This window comes from Hypanus sabinus, chromosome 3, assembly GCF_030144855.1.
Source record: "Hypanus sabinus isolate sHypSab1 chromosome 3, sHypSab1.hap1, whole genome shotgun sequence".
Taxonomy (NCBI): Eukaryota; Metazoa; Chordata; class Chondrichthyes; order Myliobatiformes; family Dasyatidae; genus Hypanus; species Hypanus sabinus.
The window spans coordinates 24,478,397-24,497,341 of NC_082708.1; the positions used below are offsets into that span (position 1 = coordinate 24,478,397).

The window sequence follows — 18,945 nt, forward strand, 5'->3', positions numbered from 1 at the left end:
GAAGATTGGACCGAATGACCTAATTAAGCTCCTTTGTCTTATCGGTTATAGTTACAGAGTACTGCAGCACAGAAACAGTCCTTTTGGGCCTTTTGGGTTTTGGTCTCATGCAGGTAGATGGGACTAGGCAGAAGACTAAGTTGGCATTGGCAGGACTCACTGCTGAAGGGTCTCGGCCTGAAACATTGACTGTTTACTGTTTTCCATAGATGCTGCTTGGCCTGCTGAGATCCTCCAGCATTTTGTGCATATTGCAGTCATTTTATGATTATTATCAAGGGTCAAATATTGGACAGATACCAGGCAAAGCTGACTTCCATTTAGAGGCAGTAAATTGAGGGGAACTTCCATGTCCAGCTAAGAAGATAGTTGGATCTTTTGGTTTAATTTTGCATCAAAAAGGTGGTATCTTTGTACTCAGTGTATTTGTGCAGTTCAACAGGAGGTGTTGGATATTCTTGCTACACATATCCACCAACAAATGCCAGGAGCTCTATCCACACATTATTCAGACATGGGTGGTGTGAGACTGTGGGTTAGTGGTGCAGGGTCACAATAGATCTGTTGGGATTTGCTGTTGAATGGATGATAAATCAAAAAGAAACTAGAGGGACATGGACCAAACACGAGCAAATGAGATGAGCTTCAATGGGCATTTTGATTGGTATGCATGCATTAAGCCAAAGGGCCTGTTTCTATGCTGTAATACTCCATGACTCAGTCCTTGACTACAGCATGTGCTGATGTGCTTGTGGCTGGAACTGGACTTGAACCTACACCTTTCTGATTAAGGGGTGGAGAGGGTTACCAGCAGAACCATGGTTGTGATTTTATTCTCCTGAGTGCTAAACTGGACAGAGCTCATTGTAGATAAGCAGCCTAATGGAGTCTTGAAGGAAATAGCCAATTGGCTATGAAGTACTTGAGCCTCTTGTGAATTTATGAAATATTGGCAGACATTTTAGTCATTGCTAGTTTCAACAGGGTATATAGAGAGAAGCTGTTCAAAGTTCAAAGTAAATTTATTATCAAGGTACGTGTATATCACCATATACAACCTTGTGATTCATTTTCCTACAGCATTCACAGTAGAACAAAGAAATACAAAAGAATCAATTAAAACTACACACAAAGACTAACAAACAACCTAATGTGAAAAAGTGACGAACTATGCAAAAACAAAAATAAATACATAAATAGATAAGTAATACTGAGAACATGAGACATAGAGTCCTTGAAAGGGAATCCTTAAGTTGTGGAATTGGTTTAGTATTGAGGCGAGTGAAGTTATCCATGCTGGCTCAGGAGCCTGATGGTTGTACGGTAATAACTGTTCCTGAAGTTGATGGTGTGGAACCCATGTTCCTGTTCCTCCTTCTCAATGGCAGGAGTCATGGGTCCCACCAGACAGATTGAGATGGTATGGGTAGAAGAAACTAGTTCTCTTTAACAGACAGAGCTAGGGTGTGCAGATTTATTTTGTCAGAAAGGAGGGTTTGAAGAGATACTTTTACTTTCCTCGTAGGTAATTCCACAGAGACAGAAATAAGTTCAAATTGCCAAATGAACAGTGTTCTTCCAGGGCCATGGTGCAAAACAAAGTGCCAACAGTCACAATGCACCAAAATTACAATAACTGTGAAACATACCATCTCACAAAGCAAACATAGCCCAAGTCAATGGTAGTTGTGGCCTGTAGATTGATGGTGTGTGGGACATCACCCTGGAGCCACGTTCCTGCAAGAATATTTATGCAGCAGTTCCTCATCACGTGCTTGTGCAGCTGCAGACGAATGCAGTCCAGCTTGTCTTTAACCAAGTGAACACCGGAGGGCAGCACCAACAGGTGGGGTCAGCTCCCAACCCCGCTCAGATGCCCGCCCTGCCACGCACGTCTCCTAGGTGGACAATTCAAAGCAATAGGATGGATACGTGAAAGGGAATAGAGTGTTGGACTACAGAAAAGAAGTAGAGAATTGTCCTCTTTGGACCCAATACAAAGTTGATGGGCTGCATGCTCTGTGCTGCAATAATTCTACAAAGATAGTTAATTGTGTCTTCTTTCTGTTGTCAATGTAGCTTGTTGATGTGAAGGCAGGAGGAATGGTTTCAAAATGAATCCTAATACATCTGCCTTTTGCAAAGCATAATGGGATGTAATTTTGGTTCTGTCTGTCCAGAGTCACTCCCATTACATTCCCCTATGGAGTGTGCATTGTGTCTGCCCTTTTGGGGTATTCTTGGTATTAAACTGCTAAAGCTGTCTGGCTTTATTCACAATAGATGTTTTGCTGGCTGTTCCCGAATTCTGACATGGCAACGTTTGCAGTAGGCTTTGAACATCTTGTAATTGATACAACTGGACTTTTTGGTGCAGTTGAATTGATTTACATCAGCAGGCATTTTTTTTTTATTCAGACAAACAACTAGAAGCACAATGTTCCTGTATTGTGTTACAATCTCTTAATGGAGATCAAGTGGTTAAACTTGTTTTGTCTTGTCTCAAAATAAATCCTTCCCCTTAGTTATCGTAATGATTTGACATTTTGCAAGAAGCTTGAAGGTTTTCTGTTACTTGTCCAATTTATTTTTGATTTAACTTCAGTAGAGCAAACAATTTCCATTTGCTTTGTACATCGACAGTGATGAAATGCTTTGAGAGGTTGGTCATGACTAGACTGAACTCCTGCCTCAGCAAGGACCTGGACCATTACAATTTGCCTATCACCACAATAAGTCAATGGCAGACACAATCTCAATGGCTCTCCACATGGCTTTAGACCACCTGGACAACACAAACACCTATGTCAGGATGCTGTTCATCAACTATAGCTCAGCATTTAATACCATCATTTCCACAATCCTGATTGAGAAGTTGCAGAACCTGGGCCTCTGTACCTCCATCTGCAATTGGATTCTCGACTTCCTAACCAGAAGATCACAATCATTGTGGATTGGTGATAATATATCCTCGCTGGCGATCAACACTAGTGTGTATGCTTAGCTCACTGCTCTGCTTTCTATATACACATGATCATGTGGCTAGGCATAGCTCAAATACCATCTATAAATTTGCTGATGATACATCCATTGTTGATAGAATCTCAGATAGTGACGAAAGGGCGTACAGGAGTGAGATATACCACCTATTGGAGTAATATCACAGCAACAACCTGGCACTCAACATCAGTAAGATGAAAGAGCTGATTGTGGACTTCAGGAGGGTAAGACGAAGGAACACACACCAATCCTAGTAGAGGGATGTGAAGATCTCTGAGGATCTAACCTGGTTCCAACATATCGATGTAGTTATAAAGAAGCCAAGACAGCGGCTATATTTTATTAGGAGTTTGAAGAGATTTGGCATGTCAACAAATACACTCAAAAACTTCTATAGTTGTACTGTGGAGAACATTCTGACAGGCTGCATCACTGTCTGGTATGGGAGAGGCTAGTGCACAGGACAGAAAGAAGCTACAGAAGGTCGTAAATCTAGTCAGCTCCATCTTGGGCACTAGCCTACAAAGTACCCAGGACATCTTCAGGGAGTGGTGTCTCAGAAAGGCAGTGTCCGTTGTTAAGAACCTCCAGCACCCAGGACATGCCCTTTTCTCACTTACCTTCAGGTAGGAGGTGCAGAAGCCTGATGGCACATACTTAGCGATGGAAAAACAGCTTCTTCCCTTCTGCTATCCGATTCTTAATTGGACATTGAAGCTTTGGACACTACCTCACTTTTTTTAGTATACAGTATTTCTGTTTTTGCATGTTTGTTTTAATCTATTCAATATACGTAATTGATTTACTTATTTATTATTATTATTTTAAATTTTATTTATTATTTTTTTCTCTGCTGGATTATGTATTGCATTGAACTGCTGGTGCTAAGTTAACAAATTTCACGTCACGTGCCAGTGATAATAAACCTGATTCTAATAACGAATCGTTTCATGTGAAATTGCCTTTTTGAAGCCAAAGACTGTAAAATATTTATATGAATGTGTATATAACATTGTATGGTAATATTTCAAGCCAAACAAGTGTAGGTACAATAGACTTCATAAATCAAAGCATTGAGTAGAGGAGATAGGATGTTATATTGATGTTGTATAAGATGTTAGTGAGGCCTAATTTGGGGTCTTGTGTGCAGATTTGGTCACCTACCTATAGGAAAGATGTAAATAAGGTTGAAAGAGTGCAGAGAAAGTTTACAAGGATTTTGTTGGGTCTGGAGGACCTGAGTTACGTATAAGGAAAGATTGAATAGGTTAGGACTTTATTCCTTGGAACTGTAGAAGATTGAGGAGAGATTTGATAGAGGTATGCAGAATTATGAGGGGTACAGAAAGGGGAAATGCAAGCGGGCTTTTTCCACTGAGACTGGGTGGAACTACAACTGGAGGTCATGGGTTAAGGGTGAAAGGTGAAAAGTTTAAGGGCAACATGAGGGGAAACTTTTTCACTCAGCTGGTTGTGAGCGTGTGGAATGAGCTGCCAGTGCACCTGGCATGCAAACTCAATTTCAATGTCGAACAGAAGTTTGGATCGGTACATGGATGGTAGGGGAATGGAGGGGTGTGGTCCCGGTGCTGGTCAATTGAAGGGGGCACTTTGTGGTGTAACATGGACTAGATGGGCTGTAGGGCCTGTTTCTGTGAATCTTTGGCACTCGATGCAATGTATTACCTCACATCAAATCCAAAATTGTGTGTTCATTTGAAAAGGTATAAAAGGATCAGTCACAAAATGCTGAAGGAATTCAGCAGGTAAGGCAGCATCTATGGAGAGGAATAAAGAACTGACATTTTGGGCTGAGACCCTACATCAGGTTTGAAAAAGAGGGGAGAAGATTAAGAAGGTCGAGGGAGGTGATGGAGTACAAGCTAGGAGGTGATAGGTGAAGCCAGGTGGGGAGGAGAGGGGGTGTGAAGTGAGAAACTGGTAGGTGGAAAAGGCAAAGGGCTGAAGAAGAAGAAGAAGAAGGAATCTGATAGGAGAGGAGAGTGGACTATTGGAGAAAGGGAAGGAGGATGGAAATCAGAGGGAGATGATGAGAAGAGAAGGGGCAAGAGGGGAGCCAGAATGGGGAATGGAAAGAGGGAGGAGGGGTATGGGGAGAAACTACCTGAAGCTAAAAGAAATCAATGTTCACGCTGTCAGTTTGGAGGCTATCCAGACAGAATATGAGGTGTAGCTCCTCCAACCTGAGAGTGGTCTCATCCATGGCTGTGGACCATGTTGCTGGAATTGGAATAGGCAATTGTATTAAAATGGTTGGTTACCAGGATTCCTGCTTGTTACGGACAAAGCGAAGGTGTTTATGATATTAGACGATTCTGTTTCTTCACTGTGTTGTGAAACTTGGGAATTCTGTACCCCTTCATGTGGGTGGAGACCCTGAGCAACACAAAGTGCTAGAGGAACTCAGCAATTCAGGCAGCATCAATGGAGGGGAATAACTGTAGATGTTTGGGGCCAAGATAATTCATCAGTCATTGCAAACACGAGGAAATCTGCAGATGCTGGAAATTTAAGCAACACATACAAAATGCTGGTGGAACACAGCAGGCCAGGCAGCATCTATAGGGAGAAGCACTGTCGACGTTTCAGGCCGAGATCCTTTGTCAGGACACAGGTCAAGGGTCTCAGCCGGAAACGTTGACAGCGCTTCTCCCTATAGATGCTGCCTGGCCTGCTGCGTTCCACCAGCATTTTGCGTGTGTTATTAGTCATTGGGTATTTTCAGAGCTGAGACAGACCAGATTTTTGATCTATAAAAATACCAAAGGATTATGTCAAAAGACAGGAAAATGGAATTGAGGCCTAGATCAAGCTCTAGGGGCCATTTGGCCGATCACTGTTCCTTTTTCTTGTACTCACATGTATTCTTACAACACCTATTTCCAATAAAGGTGACGCTTCTTATGAAACTTACACTTGTAGGTATTGTGAGCAGTTTTGGGCTATTTAAGAAAGAATGTGCTGGCATTGCAGAGGATCCTGAGGAGGTTCACAAGAATTATTCTGGGAATGAAAGGGTTAATGTGTGAGAAACTACTTGAAGGCTCTGGGCCTGTACATGCTGGAGTTTGGAAGAACAAGAGGGGATCTCGTTGAAACCTATCAAATATAAAAAGGCCCAGATAGAGTGGATGTGGAGGGGATGTTTCCTATAGTAGGGGAGATTAGGACCTGAGGGTACAGCCTCAGAATAGAAGGATGTCACTTTAGAGCAGAGCCGAGAAGGTAATATTTCAGCCAGAGAGTGGTGAATCTGTGGAATTCATTGCCACAGACGGCTATGGAAGCCAAGTCAGTGGGTATATTTAAAGCCAAAGTTGATAAGTTCTTGATTAGTAAGTGTGTCAAAAGATAAGAGGAGAAGTCAGGAGAATGGGGCTGAGAGGGATAATAAATCAGCCATGATGGAAAGTTGGAGCAGGCTCGATTGATTGAATGGCTTAATTCTGCACCTGTGGTCTTACGGTCTATGATTTAAAATGTTGTCTTTGTCTTGTTGGGCATTTATTGAAATGTAGCTTTTTACCTGAGACTATATACCCACTGTGTATGTGCTTCTTACTAGGAATGAGAAAAAGTACGTGGAAAAGTATTGGAAAGAAGTTCAAGTTGGGGACTTTGTTCGCCTGCGATGCAATGAAATCATTCCTGCCGACATCCTACTGTTGTATTCCAGTGATCCTGACGGTCTCTGCCACATTGAAACAGCTAATCTTGATGGAGAGACCAACCTCAAGCAGCGACAGGTTATTAAGGGGCTTACAGAGCTGGTAAGCAACTTTACAACAATTTTGACTTCTTTGCATCAATTCTCAGAGGCTATTTGGTTCATTGTATTGTACAATAACTTAAAAAGACCATTCCAATTGATCCCATTCTCATTGAACATAGCATGGAGACAGGCCCTTCAGCCCACAATGTTGTGCCATACTAATTAAACTAGCAGTTGAATATATTTCTAAACTGATCCCTGGGTGGTGGGGTGGAGATATATTTCTATCAAAGGAGGTGTACCTTCCCTTCACTAGCCTACAGGTCACCCTTGGGCAAGGTGTAGCATCTGCTTAGCCCCCTGAACAGGGTCACGTGAAGACATGGGCACAGATGGTGGATGGTCGTACAAGCAGCTGGTGCATATCACAAGTCCTGGTTATGTAACCACTGACACTAGGCAGGTACTCTCTGAAGAGTTTTGGTAGTGGCTGGGGTCACCCATCTTGGAAAGACACTGTCCAGAAGAAGGCAATGGCAAACCACTTCTGTAGAAAAATTTGCCAAGCACAATCACGGTTATAGGTACCATGGTCGCCCACGTCATTATGACACATGATGATGATGAAACTAATCCTTGATACAAGGTCCACATCCCACCAAGTCAAGTCAAATCACTTTTTATTGTCATTTTGACCATAATTGCTGGTACAGTACACAGTAAAAACGAGACTATGCTTTTCAGGACTATGGTGCTACATGAACATTACAAAAACTACACTGAATGTAGTTTTCTGTGCACAATTCTGTGCACATTCATGTGCCTATGTCAGAGCAACTGAAATGCATCTGTCATTTCTGCCTCCACTACCACTCCTGGCAGCACATCTCAGACACCTGCCACTCACTTTGTAACAAAGACAAACCTCGCATAGCTCCTTTCATCTTAGCCCCTCTCACCTTAAAAGCCTGCTCACTAGTGCGTATTTGTTGCTTTTACCCTTTCTTGGTCTTTTCTTCAAGTAGCTCCAGTTCTTCGCATTTCTAAGCAAAAAGAGCAATGAACAATATTAGACTTTGGTTTGGAAAGTTATATAAAGGAATATGAAATAATCAGCAATTTAAAGTAAAAAATAATGAAAATTACACCCAGTGGGTAATACAGAATCTGAAAGAGATGGAATTTCAGCAGACGGAATTTATTGCTACAGTTAGCAGGGAAGGCCATGCGTTGGCTATATTTAAGCGGAGGTAGACAGGTTTTTGACTAGTTTACAGAAGATTACAGAAAGAAGGCAGGAGAATGGGGTTGAGAGGGATAGTAAATCAGCCATGATGAATGCAGAGCAATGGGTCGAATGGCCTAACTCTGCTCCTCTATCTTATGCTCCCTTCACTTAATCAAAACTACTGTTGAATGGAAGGTTTCCACATTAGAAAGACAACATTGATTGCAGCACCTCACATCGACAATATACATCAAAGCCCAGTAACCTTAGAATTGAAGGCTCACCTTCTGTTCTCACAAATGCAATTTAAAGACTCATTCCTCCACTGTATTTCCAAATGAAGCCTCTTGTCTTTATTTGCTGCTATCTTTTCCAACTGTAGCTTCTTTCCTAAAGACATTACAGTTTGGATGTTAGAAGCCATGATTTGATTGCAACAAATCCCCTAATTGTTTGCTAGATTACAAGTACCATAAAAGCAAATTTTAGTATTGTTCATTATTGGCAGCCCATTCGCGACGTGAGATTCCAATATTTTTATTAAAAGTCAGCCTATTCAATTATCACTTAATATTACCAAACAAGCTTATTGGTCACTGTCCACAGATAATTCTCTTTAGGTCTATTCCTAAGTTTCCGTCCTGTTCGGATGAGGGCCTACTCACTCACTTGGGATGTTATTGGCCTCACTTGTTAATTGAAAGCAAATGTTTGCTCTTGGAGCCTTCGCCTTATATATTTGAGTCTGGTCAGAACTATTATTTTGCTTTTGTCTTTTGGGAGTCCCAGTGAAATACATCAGTAGTTCAAGAAACATTTCACCATTCCCCATGCACAATTCACACCATCCCCTAACCCTTCTCCTCTCTGTGTGAATTTTTCAACATCTGCGAGAACTCTTTGGCATACAAACCCGTATAAATTTGACTCTTCTATCTGCTGCTAAATAAGCTCTTTGACTTATCCAGTTAATACATAGAGCATTTTTTTGAGAACAAACTATCGTCCCCTTCGAGCAGAGGAAACCAAGACAAGATTCTATGCCCACTGAGTGTATTTGAATTTCTCATTACAGGTTGAATCAGAATTTTATCTGACTGAGCATGTTGAAAGTTTGATAGGTTATTGATCTGTAAAGCTTGAAACTTACTAACGTGGATAGGACCTTTTCAATTTAGAACAATTAATAGCAACTGAAAACATTACTGATTGCTAAATGCACAGTAGCTACTTTGTTATGTACCTCCTGTAACTAATAAAGTGTACATTTGCATCATACACTGGGGTGCTCTCTGCAGCTACCTGATGAGGTAACTGTAGCCTTTGGCTAGGAGCAGATATCATCAGGATCTGCCCAACCTTCCTAGAGTGTTTTGACTACATTCTTCAGTTGGTGGGCCAGCAGTGGTGGCCAAGTCACTGCCCATCTGCTTCTGACTTCCAGCTCAACTCCCCTCACCAGGTCCATATCCAGCAAGAGGCTCTTTCTGCTTCCTCCCCCAACCTGCAAGCTGCCTGGTTCCTGCTCTTTTCATCAAGGCCCAGCACAGACAGCAAACTCCATCCTTGATCTTGCTGGGGTCCCTCTACAGCTGATCCCCATGTGGAATAGCCTTGTCTGCCATCCTTTGTCGCTGCAGTCCTGGACTAAGGACTGGCACTTCAGGGCCTTCCTCTCATGAGCCTCCTCACATCCTCCCTCCCATGGTACCGTGAGCTCCTCCAGGATGATTTTCTTGTCTTTGGTGGACCACAGTACAACGTGTGGTTTGTACGACCTCCAGGAACCGCGGCTTCCTCCCCACATCGACCCTCCTCTTCCACGATTTGGCAGGTTGCAGCAGATTGGATTTAGGCCTCCTTGCTATGATGGCCTTGCCCCTCTTCCTTGATGAAAATGACTGCCCTGTTTGCCTCTCTGCCTGCTGGTCTCTTTTCACACCTGTCCTGCTCCACTGTGTCAGCAAGGGACAGCAGGACCTTGTGGTGGTGCCACCCATCCAGTCCTTGAGTTAAAGCTGTTTTGCATCCTGAACGCCGCTGACGACAAAGCTTGCAGTTAGTGTCCTCTCTCAGCCCCCATGTGTCCGGCTGTCATGGTGTAGGGAGAGAGTCATACACGGACCACAGGAGGGAAGAAATGCGGAATGGCTCCAGTCTCCAAAGCTCTGCCCAAATGATCTTGCGCTTGGGAAAATCCCATTTCATCCAGCACCCTGTGACCTCATCTCCACTGCTTTCGATAATGGCTTTTCGTCCTCATAGTTCCGTACCTCTCCCTGGACCCAATCGCGCCTATCCCTTGCACTTACACTCTCCCGTTGTCGGAAGTGTGCTGAGCCGAGGCCTTGCCGCCCCAGGCATAGGTTGCCAATGATTTCTCTCGATTGCAGAGAGTTCACTGCCAGGTCTATGGCTGGGTTGGTAGCCCACTTTCTGCCTGATCTTGTACTCCTGCCTGGTTTATTAGCTTGTCATAGGAGCCCCTCAGTGTGCATTTGTGGTCTTCTGCTGCTGTAGCCCATCCACTTCAAGGTTCGATGTGTTATGCGTTCAGAGATGCTCTACTGCACGTTACTGTTGGAACTCATAGTTAGATGAGTTACTTTCGCCTTCCTGTCAGCTTGAACCAGTCTGGCCATTCTCCACTGACTCTCTCATTATCCCCCACAGAACTGCTGCTCACTGAATGTTTTTTCAAGACCATAAGATACAGGAGCAGAATTAGGCCACTCAGCCCATCGAATCTGCTCAGTCTTTCCACTACATTCTACTATTATCTTTCTCAACCCCACTCCCCTGCCTTCCCTCCATAACTTTTGAAGCCCTGACTAACCAAGAACCTTTCAACCTCCGCTTTCAATGGACTCTACACAATTGACTTTGCCTTCACAGATTCCACAGATTCACTACCCTCTGGCTAAAGGCATTCCTTATCATCTCTGTTCTAAATGGATGTCTCTATACTCTGAGGCTGTGCCCTCTGGTCCTAGGCTCACCCACTATATGAAACATTCTATCTACATCCATTCTATCTAGGCCTTTGAATATTCAGTAGGCTTCAATGAGATACCCCTCATTCTTCTAAACTCTAGTGAGTACCTGCCCAGAGCAATCAAATGCTCCTCATATCTTAACCCTTTCATTCCTGGAATTATTCTCGTGAACATCCTCTGGACTCTCTGGAGTGACAACGCGTCTTTTCATAGATAAGGGGACCAAAGCTGCTCAGAAGTGCAGTCAGATTAATACCCTGCAAAGCCTCTGCATCTTATATTCCAATCCTTTGGAAATGAATGCTAATGTTGTACTTGTCTTCCTTACCACCAACTCAATCTGCAAGTTAATATTTACGGAATCTTACACAAAGAATCACAAGTCCCTTTGCAATTCAGGTTTTTTTTTCATTTTCTCCTTACTTAGAAAAACATTCTACACCATTATTCCTTCTACCAAAGTGCTTGATTGTACACTTCCCTACACTATATTCCATCTGCCATTTCTTTGCCCTTTCTCCCAATCTGTCCAAGTCCTTGAGCAGGCTCCCTGCTTCCTCAACACCGCCTGCCCTCCACACATCTTTGTATCATCTGCCGCAATGCCATCAGCTCCATGATCCAAATCGTTGACATATAACGTAAAAAAAAGCAGTCCCGTTGCCAACACCGTGGCACACCACACTAGCAGCCAACCAGAATAGGACTCTTTTACTCCCACTGCTCTCTGCTGACAGTCAGTCAATCTCCTATCCATGTTAATATCTTTCCTGTATAATCATGGGTTCTTGTTAAGCAGCCTCATGTGTGGCATTTTGTCAAAGATCTTCTGCAAATCCAAGAAAACAACATCCACTGTCTCTTTGTCTACCCTGTCTGCTGTTTCCTTTAGGAGTTCCAACATATTTGTCAGGTAAGATTTCTCCTTAAGGAAACCGTACTGATTTTGTCCTACTTCATCATGCAACTCAGGTACCCTGGAATCTCATCCCTAATTATAGACTCTAACATCTGCACATTAGCCTAACATTAGCCTGGTGTCAGGCTAACTGACATATAATTTATTTTCTTTTGCCTCCCTCCCTTCTTAAAAAGTGCAGTGGCATTTACAATTTCCCGTCCCCTGAATCTATCCCAGAACATAGCGATTCTTGAAAGATTATTACTACTCCCTCCACAATTTCTTCAGCAACCTCTTTGAGAAACCTGGCAGTGTGGTCCATCTCGTCCAAGTGACTTATCTACCCTCAGACCAAGTACCTTCTCCTTAGTGATAAAAACTGCCCTCACTTATGCCCTGTTACAATTGGATTTCTGGCATACTACTAGTGTCTTCCACAGTGAAGACTGACGTAAAACAGCTGTTCTGTCATCATCCCTGCTAATGTCCACTTCCAGTGAACTTCAGCCAGCTTCTCTCTCATGCCTCTGTAATTCTCTTTATTCCATTGTAATTCTGACTTTATTTTCTCCCTCTCAAATGGCAGGGTGAATTCTGTCAACCTGACCTCCCAAGGATTCCCTTACCTTAAGCTCCCCTATACAGTCTGGTTTTTTTCACAACAACCAATCCAGAATTGCCTTTTCCCCCAGGGGCTCAACCATAAGCTGATCTAAAAAGCCATCTCGTAAGCATTCTACAAATTCCTGCCAGAAATGATACAGTAAGTCCCATTCCCATTCTGATATGTCTATCCATGGCCTCCTCTACTGTCAAAATGAATCCAAACTCAGGTTGGAGGAACAACACCTTATATACCAACTGGGTAGCCTCCAACCTGATGGCATGAACATTGACCTCTAACTTCCGTTAATGCCCCTCCTCCCCTTCTTACCCCATCCCTGACATATTTAGTTGTTTGCCTGTTCTCTATCTCCCTCTGGTGCTTCCCCACTCCCCCTTTCTTTCTCCCGAGGCCTCCCGTCCCATGATCCTTTCCCTTCTCCAGCTCTGTATCATTTCCGCCAATTACCTTTCCAGCTCTTAGCTTCATCCCACCTCCTCCGGTCTTCTCCTATCATTTCACATTTTCCCCCTCCCCCCAGTACTTTCAAATCTCTTACTATCTTTCTTTTCAGTTAGTCCTGACGAAGGGTCTCTGCCCGAAACGTCGACAGTGCTTCTCCTTATAGATGCTGCCTGGCCTGCTGTGTTCCACTAGCATTTTGTGTGTGTTGATCCAATATCTTCTGATTTTCCCAATCTACCTGTATATTGTAACATTGTCCTTACTACATGCCTTTTCTATTTTCTGTTGAAATTTATAGTATATTCCACATCCTGATGACTATTCAGGGGCCTGTATATAACTCCTATCAGGGTCTTTTCACCCTTGCTGTTTCTGAACTCTACCCATAAGGATACTGTATCTTCCAATACTATGTCACCTCTTTCTAAGGATTTGAGTTCATTTTTACGCACACTGCCACCCCATCCCCTCTGCCCACTTGCCTGTCTTTTCGAGATAAAGTGTATCCTAAAATGTTTATCTCCCAGCTATGATCTTCTTTCAGCCACAACTTGCTGATGCCTACAAAGTCATACCTGACAAAACTGTGCTATAAGATCATCTACCTTATTCCTTATCAAGTCAACTCACTTTTTATTGTCATTTCAACCATAACTGCTGGTAGAGTGCACAGTAAAAATGAGATGTTTTTCAGGACCATGGTGCTACATGAAACAATACAAAATCTACACTTAACTACATAAAACAACACAAAAACTACACTAGACTCCAGACTGACCCAGGACTGCATAAAGTGTACAAAACAGTGCAGGTATTACAATAAATAATAAAACAAGACAATAGGCACAGTAGAAGTTAGTAAGTTGGTGTCAGTCCAGACTCTGAATATTGAGGAGTCTGATAGCTTGGGGGAAGACACTGTTACATAGTCTGGTCATGAGAGCCCGAATGCTTCAGTGCCTTTTCCCAGAAGGCACAAGGGGGAAGAGTTTGTATGAGGGGTGCGTGGGGTCCTTCATAATGCTGTTTTCTTTGCGGATGCAGCGTGTAGCGTAAATGTCTGTAATGGCGGGAAGAGAGACCCTGATGATCTTCTCAGCTGACCTCACTATCTGCTGCAGGGTCTTGCGATCCGAGATGATGCAATTTCCGAACCAGGCAGTGATGCAGTTGCTCAGGATGCTCTCGATGCAACCCCTGTAGAATGTGATGAGGCTGGGGTGGGGGTGGGAGATGGACTTTTCTCAGACTTCGCAGAAAGTAGGGATACTGCTGGGCTTTCTTTGCTATGGAGCTGGTGTTGAGGGACCAGGTGAGATTCTCCGCCAGGTGAACACCAAGAAATTTGGTGCTCTTAACGATCTCTACCGAGGAGCCGTCGATGTTCAGCGGAGAGTGGTCGCTCCCTGCCCTCTTCTTGAATGCTGTTTGCATTCAGATAAAACACATTCAGTCCTGTATTCATCACCCTTTTCAATGTTGTTACGCTTCAATTCATCCCACTGACTGCAGTTTTGCTGTATTTTCTGCCTGACTTTCTTTATAGTCTAACTACACAATGATTCAGCTTGTACACCAAGTGCCCAGTCCTCAGCCCTATCAGTCCGGTTCCTGTATCCCAGCCAGATTAGTTTAAACCCTTCTCACAGCTCTGGCAAACCTACCAGCAAGGATATTGGTCCCCCTCGGGTTCCGGTGTAACCTGTCCTTTTAGTACAAGTCAAACTTCCCCAGAGGAGAGCCCAGTGATCGAGAAATCTAAATTCTGCCCCCTGCACCACTTCTTCAGCCACTCATTCATCTGTACCATCGTCCTGTTTCTGCCCTGACTAGGCCGTGGTATTGTTTTACCCATGAACGGTGTAGAGGTGTGTTTAAAGTTTTATAAAGTTATTTGTTCCAAAATTTTGGTGATTCTGCCAATGTGGGTTTTCTTCTGAGCTAACAGCTTTTAAAGAAAATATAACCGTCTTTTGGAAAGCCTTCAGTTTACAACTTCATTTAGATATTTTTACTACAACACCATTTATCTTTTATTGTTTTGCAAATCTGTCTTTTGCCACGCAATATATTATCCAGCTCGGGGTCCATAGGGACAGATTGCCTCAAAGCACCCATATGGCATTTCACTCAGACTTAATAATTTAAAGAATTTTGTTTAAAATCTTCTCCAGGAATGCAACCCTGTTGTAAATTGAGGAATGTTTGTGTGCGTTTCTTTGCTGCCACGCATTCTCCTGATATAACTGCTGTTTTTATCAACAGCCAAAAGAAGTCGTTTAATGTTCCAATCTTTAGTGAAACCAGATGAACGCTGGAGGGACTCAGCAGACCAGGCGGCATCTATAGAAGTGAATAAACAGTCAATGTTTCAGGCCAAGAGCCTTCTTCAGGACTGGAAAGAAAGGGGGAAGATGACAGATTAAGAAGGTGGGGAGAGGGGAAGGAGGATAGCTAGAAGGTGATAGGTTAAGCCAGGTGGGTGGGAAAGGTAAAGGGCTGGAGGGGAAGGAATCTGATAGGAGAGGAGAGTGGACCATAAGAGAAAGGGGAGGAGATGACCCAGGGGGAAAGAGCGGGGGTAAACGGCCAGAGTGGGGAATAGAAGAAGAATGGAGGGGAAGGGAAAGCAATTTAATGGGAAAGAGAAATCAGTGATTATGCCATCAGGTTGGAGACTACCCAGAAGGAATATAAGGCATTGCTCCTCCACATTGAGGGTGGCTTCATCATGGCGCAAGAGAAAGTCGTTGACCAACATGCCAGAACAGGAATGGGAATTAAAATTTTTGGGCACCAGGAAGTTCTGCTTTTGGTGGATGGAGCAGAGATGCTCGACAAAATAGACCCCAGGTTTACAAAGGGTTTCACCGATGTAGAGGAGGTTGCACTGGAATCACTAGGCACAGTAGACAACCCAAGCAGATTCGCAGGTGAAGTGTTGCCTCTCTTGGAGGGACTGTTTTGGGTCCTGAATCAAGGTGAGGGAGGAGATGAATGGGTAGGCGTAGCACCTTGGCCACTTGCAGGGATAACTGTTGAAAGGGAGATTAGTAGGGAGGGACAAATGGACAAGGAGGTCACAGAGGGGGCAATCCCTGTGGAAAGCGGAGGTAGGGGGGAAGATAAAGGTATCTTTGGTGGTAAGATCCCTTTGGAGATAGTAGAAGTTGTAAAGAAAGATGCAGGGGCTCGTGTGGTGGTAAGTAAGGACAACAGGAACTCTTATCGCTGTTGAGGCTGTGGGAATATGACTCTCAAGTTATCAAGATCTCGGTCCCCCAGGAGTAGCTGAGGAGAGTTCAGTGGATGAGAGGTGAGGTATGAAAAAGAAAATAGATAAATGTGCTGAAAAGATGTCCAAAATGAAAAGGAGAAAGATAAGGAACTGGAAAATATTGATAAGGAGTGCGTGCAGGTGAAGGGAAGTATTATCTTGCATAAAAGATAAAAAGCTGATATGAGACATTATTATTGAGCCAGTGAGAGAGGAAAAGGGAGACAGGCCAGAAGCCAGATTAATTAGAGGAAGCAAGAACAATAAAGAGATTGTTATTAGGGTATATTCTAACCGTGCTGTATATAGGGCTCTGCAGTTGAGCTGGTAGGATCTACAATGGAAGTTTAGAAGATTTTTCCTTCAACTTTTGTACCCAGAGTGAAATGTCACCCCGGACTTATGTCATTTCTATCATGCATCTTTCATCACTAATACACATGGAAATGCAAAGCCCAGCATACCTTAGAGGGATTGATCATGTATTCTGTACAGAAATGAACATTCTATTTTTGCAGGTAGGAATCAAGCTTCCCTGTTGGGTGGGTGATGGCCTGTAGAAGCCTCTGGGGTTATCCCTTACGAGCATGATGGCGTGCATTTTACCTGCATCAGATCTGAGACCTTCGACAATATCCCACACCATATGAGAGCCAAAGCATTACTCTCTACTCGTTCCGGGCTGCTTTAGAAATCAGGACATACTGTGGATTATTTGTAGGGCTAATAGCTTTGAAATAGAAAAGGCAGACTACAGATTTAGGTAGAGTTGTTTGATTGGAGCTGGAAGAGATCAGTAACTTAATAATTCCCTGTGCAGTTTCAGGACTGAATCAGTCTGTTACTGCCAAGGTTTCCCTTGTGGCTTTTTGCAGCTTTGCTCACACTTGGCAGATTTTCATTTAATCATTCCACTTCATTCCCAACTGTTTGCCATAAATAGATCAATACAGTGCAAGCTTTTTCCTGAATTACCTGCTCTTTAAATGCTGTGAGACTAGTTCATGTGTGACCTATAAATTTTGAGAGATTCAACAACAGAATCAGAATCAGGTTTAACATCACTGGCATATGTCGTGAAATTTGTTGACTTTGCAGCAGCAGAACAATACAATACATAATGACAGAGAAAAAAAAACATGAATTACAGTAATTATACATACTGGTAATTAAATGGTTAAGTTAAATAAGTAATGCAAAATTGGAAATAAAAAAAGTAGTGAGGTAGTGTTCATGGGTTCAGTGTCTCTCATTGCTCTTCATCAGAAGGTTACCTTTTTACTTAAAAAAATTAATTTGATTGTTTCATGTGGACTTTACTCAAGGTGGAAGGCACTGGAGTAAATGCCTCTTAGATGTTCTTTAACGTTGCTGTTAGTGACTGTCCTGACAAAAATAAGATCCTGTGCTCTCTCACACCAGTCCAAACAAGTGCCTCTCAGTAGGTGCAGTCTTGTGTTGACTGGTATGATGCTACAATAAGGCTATAGGGAGTGCCTCAAGATAGGAAGATACCCTGAAACTGCAGAGATGTAATAAAAGCAGAAACACTTCAGTGTTTGATGAAAACAGCAGAGATTGAGGTCAGGAAGATCAGCCTGATTCACTAATGTTCTATATCGAAGGAGAGACCTATACAAATGTCTCTTCCACTGCTTCGATCGAAGGACATTTACAGTCAAGTCAAATCACTTTTATTGTCATCTCGACCATAACTGCTGGTACAGTACAGAGTAAAAATGAGACAACGTTTTTCAGGACCATGGTGTTACATGACACAGTACAAAAACTAAACTGAACTATGTAAAAACAACACAGAAAAAAAACTACACTAGATTACAGGCCTACCCTGGACTGCATAGAGTGGACAAAACAGTGCAGGCATTACAATAAATAATAAACAAGACAATAGGCACAGTAGAGGGCAGTAAGTTGTTGTTAGTCCAGGCTCTGGGTATTGAGGAGTCTGATGGCTTGGGGGCAGAAACTGTTACATAGTCTGATCGTAAGAGCCTGAATGCTTCGGTTCCTTTTCCCAGATGGCAGGAGGGAGGAGAGTTTGTACGAGGGGTGCGTGGGGTCCTTCATAATGCTGTTTGCTTTGTGGATGCAGCGTGTAGTGTAAATGTCTGTAATGGCGGGAAGAGAGACCCTGATGATCTTCTCAGCTGACCTCACTATCCACTGCAGGGTCTCGCGATCCAAGATGGTGCAATTTCCGAACCAGGCAGTGATGCAGCTGCTCAGGATGCTCTCAATACAACCTCTAGAATGTAATAAAGATGAGACAGTCCATCAAGATCTAGACCGTGACCACAGAGACTAGGAATCTCACTTTTCGGTCTCTAGATTGGAGACAGCAGCTGAGCATTGACATCAGGAGCACACTGTTCCGGAAATAAAAATACAAGACGTGCCATTACAAGATCTTTTATTAAGAATAGAGTTTTCTTATCAAGCACTCAGACTAGGACTATAAGAACCTTTTGGCTTTAACATGGTTTAAACATAGAGAAGGAGACTTCCTGCTCAAACTGAAAACACAGCTGAGAAGGATACAGGACTCTCACCATCTTTTACATTCCCTCCCTGAACAATGCTGAGTTGCCTGAGCCAGAAGGTGGTGAGTCTGTGTGAATCCATTGGCACGGACAGCTGTGGAGGCCAAATCACTGGGTATATTTAAAGTGGAGGTTAATAGGTACTTAATTAGTAAGGGAGTCAAAGGTTATGGAGGAAAG

At 43.1% G+C, this 18,945-nt stretch overlaps 1 protein-coding gene across 1 annotated transcript in view; it reads left to right on the forward strand.

Moving 5' to 3' along the window:
- The window catches only part of atp10a (ATPase phospholipid transporting 10A), a 229,342-nt gene that overhangs the window by 78,809 nt on the left and 131,588 nt on the right, over positions 1-18,945 (forward strand). Inside the window, exon 2 of the mRNA XM_059963855.1 lies at positions 6,587-6,791. Coding sequence (XP_059819838.1) covers positions 6,587-6,791 — 205 coding nt within the window. The remainder of the gene's footprint in view (positions 1-6,586; positions 6,792-18,945) is intronic.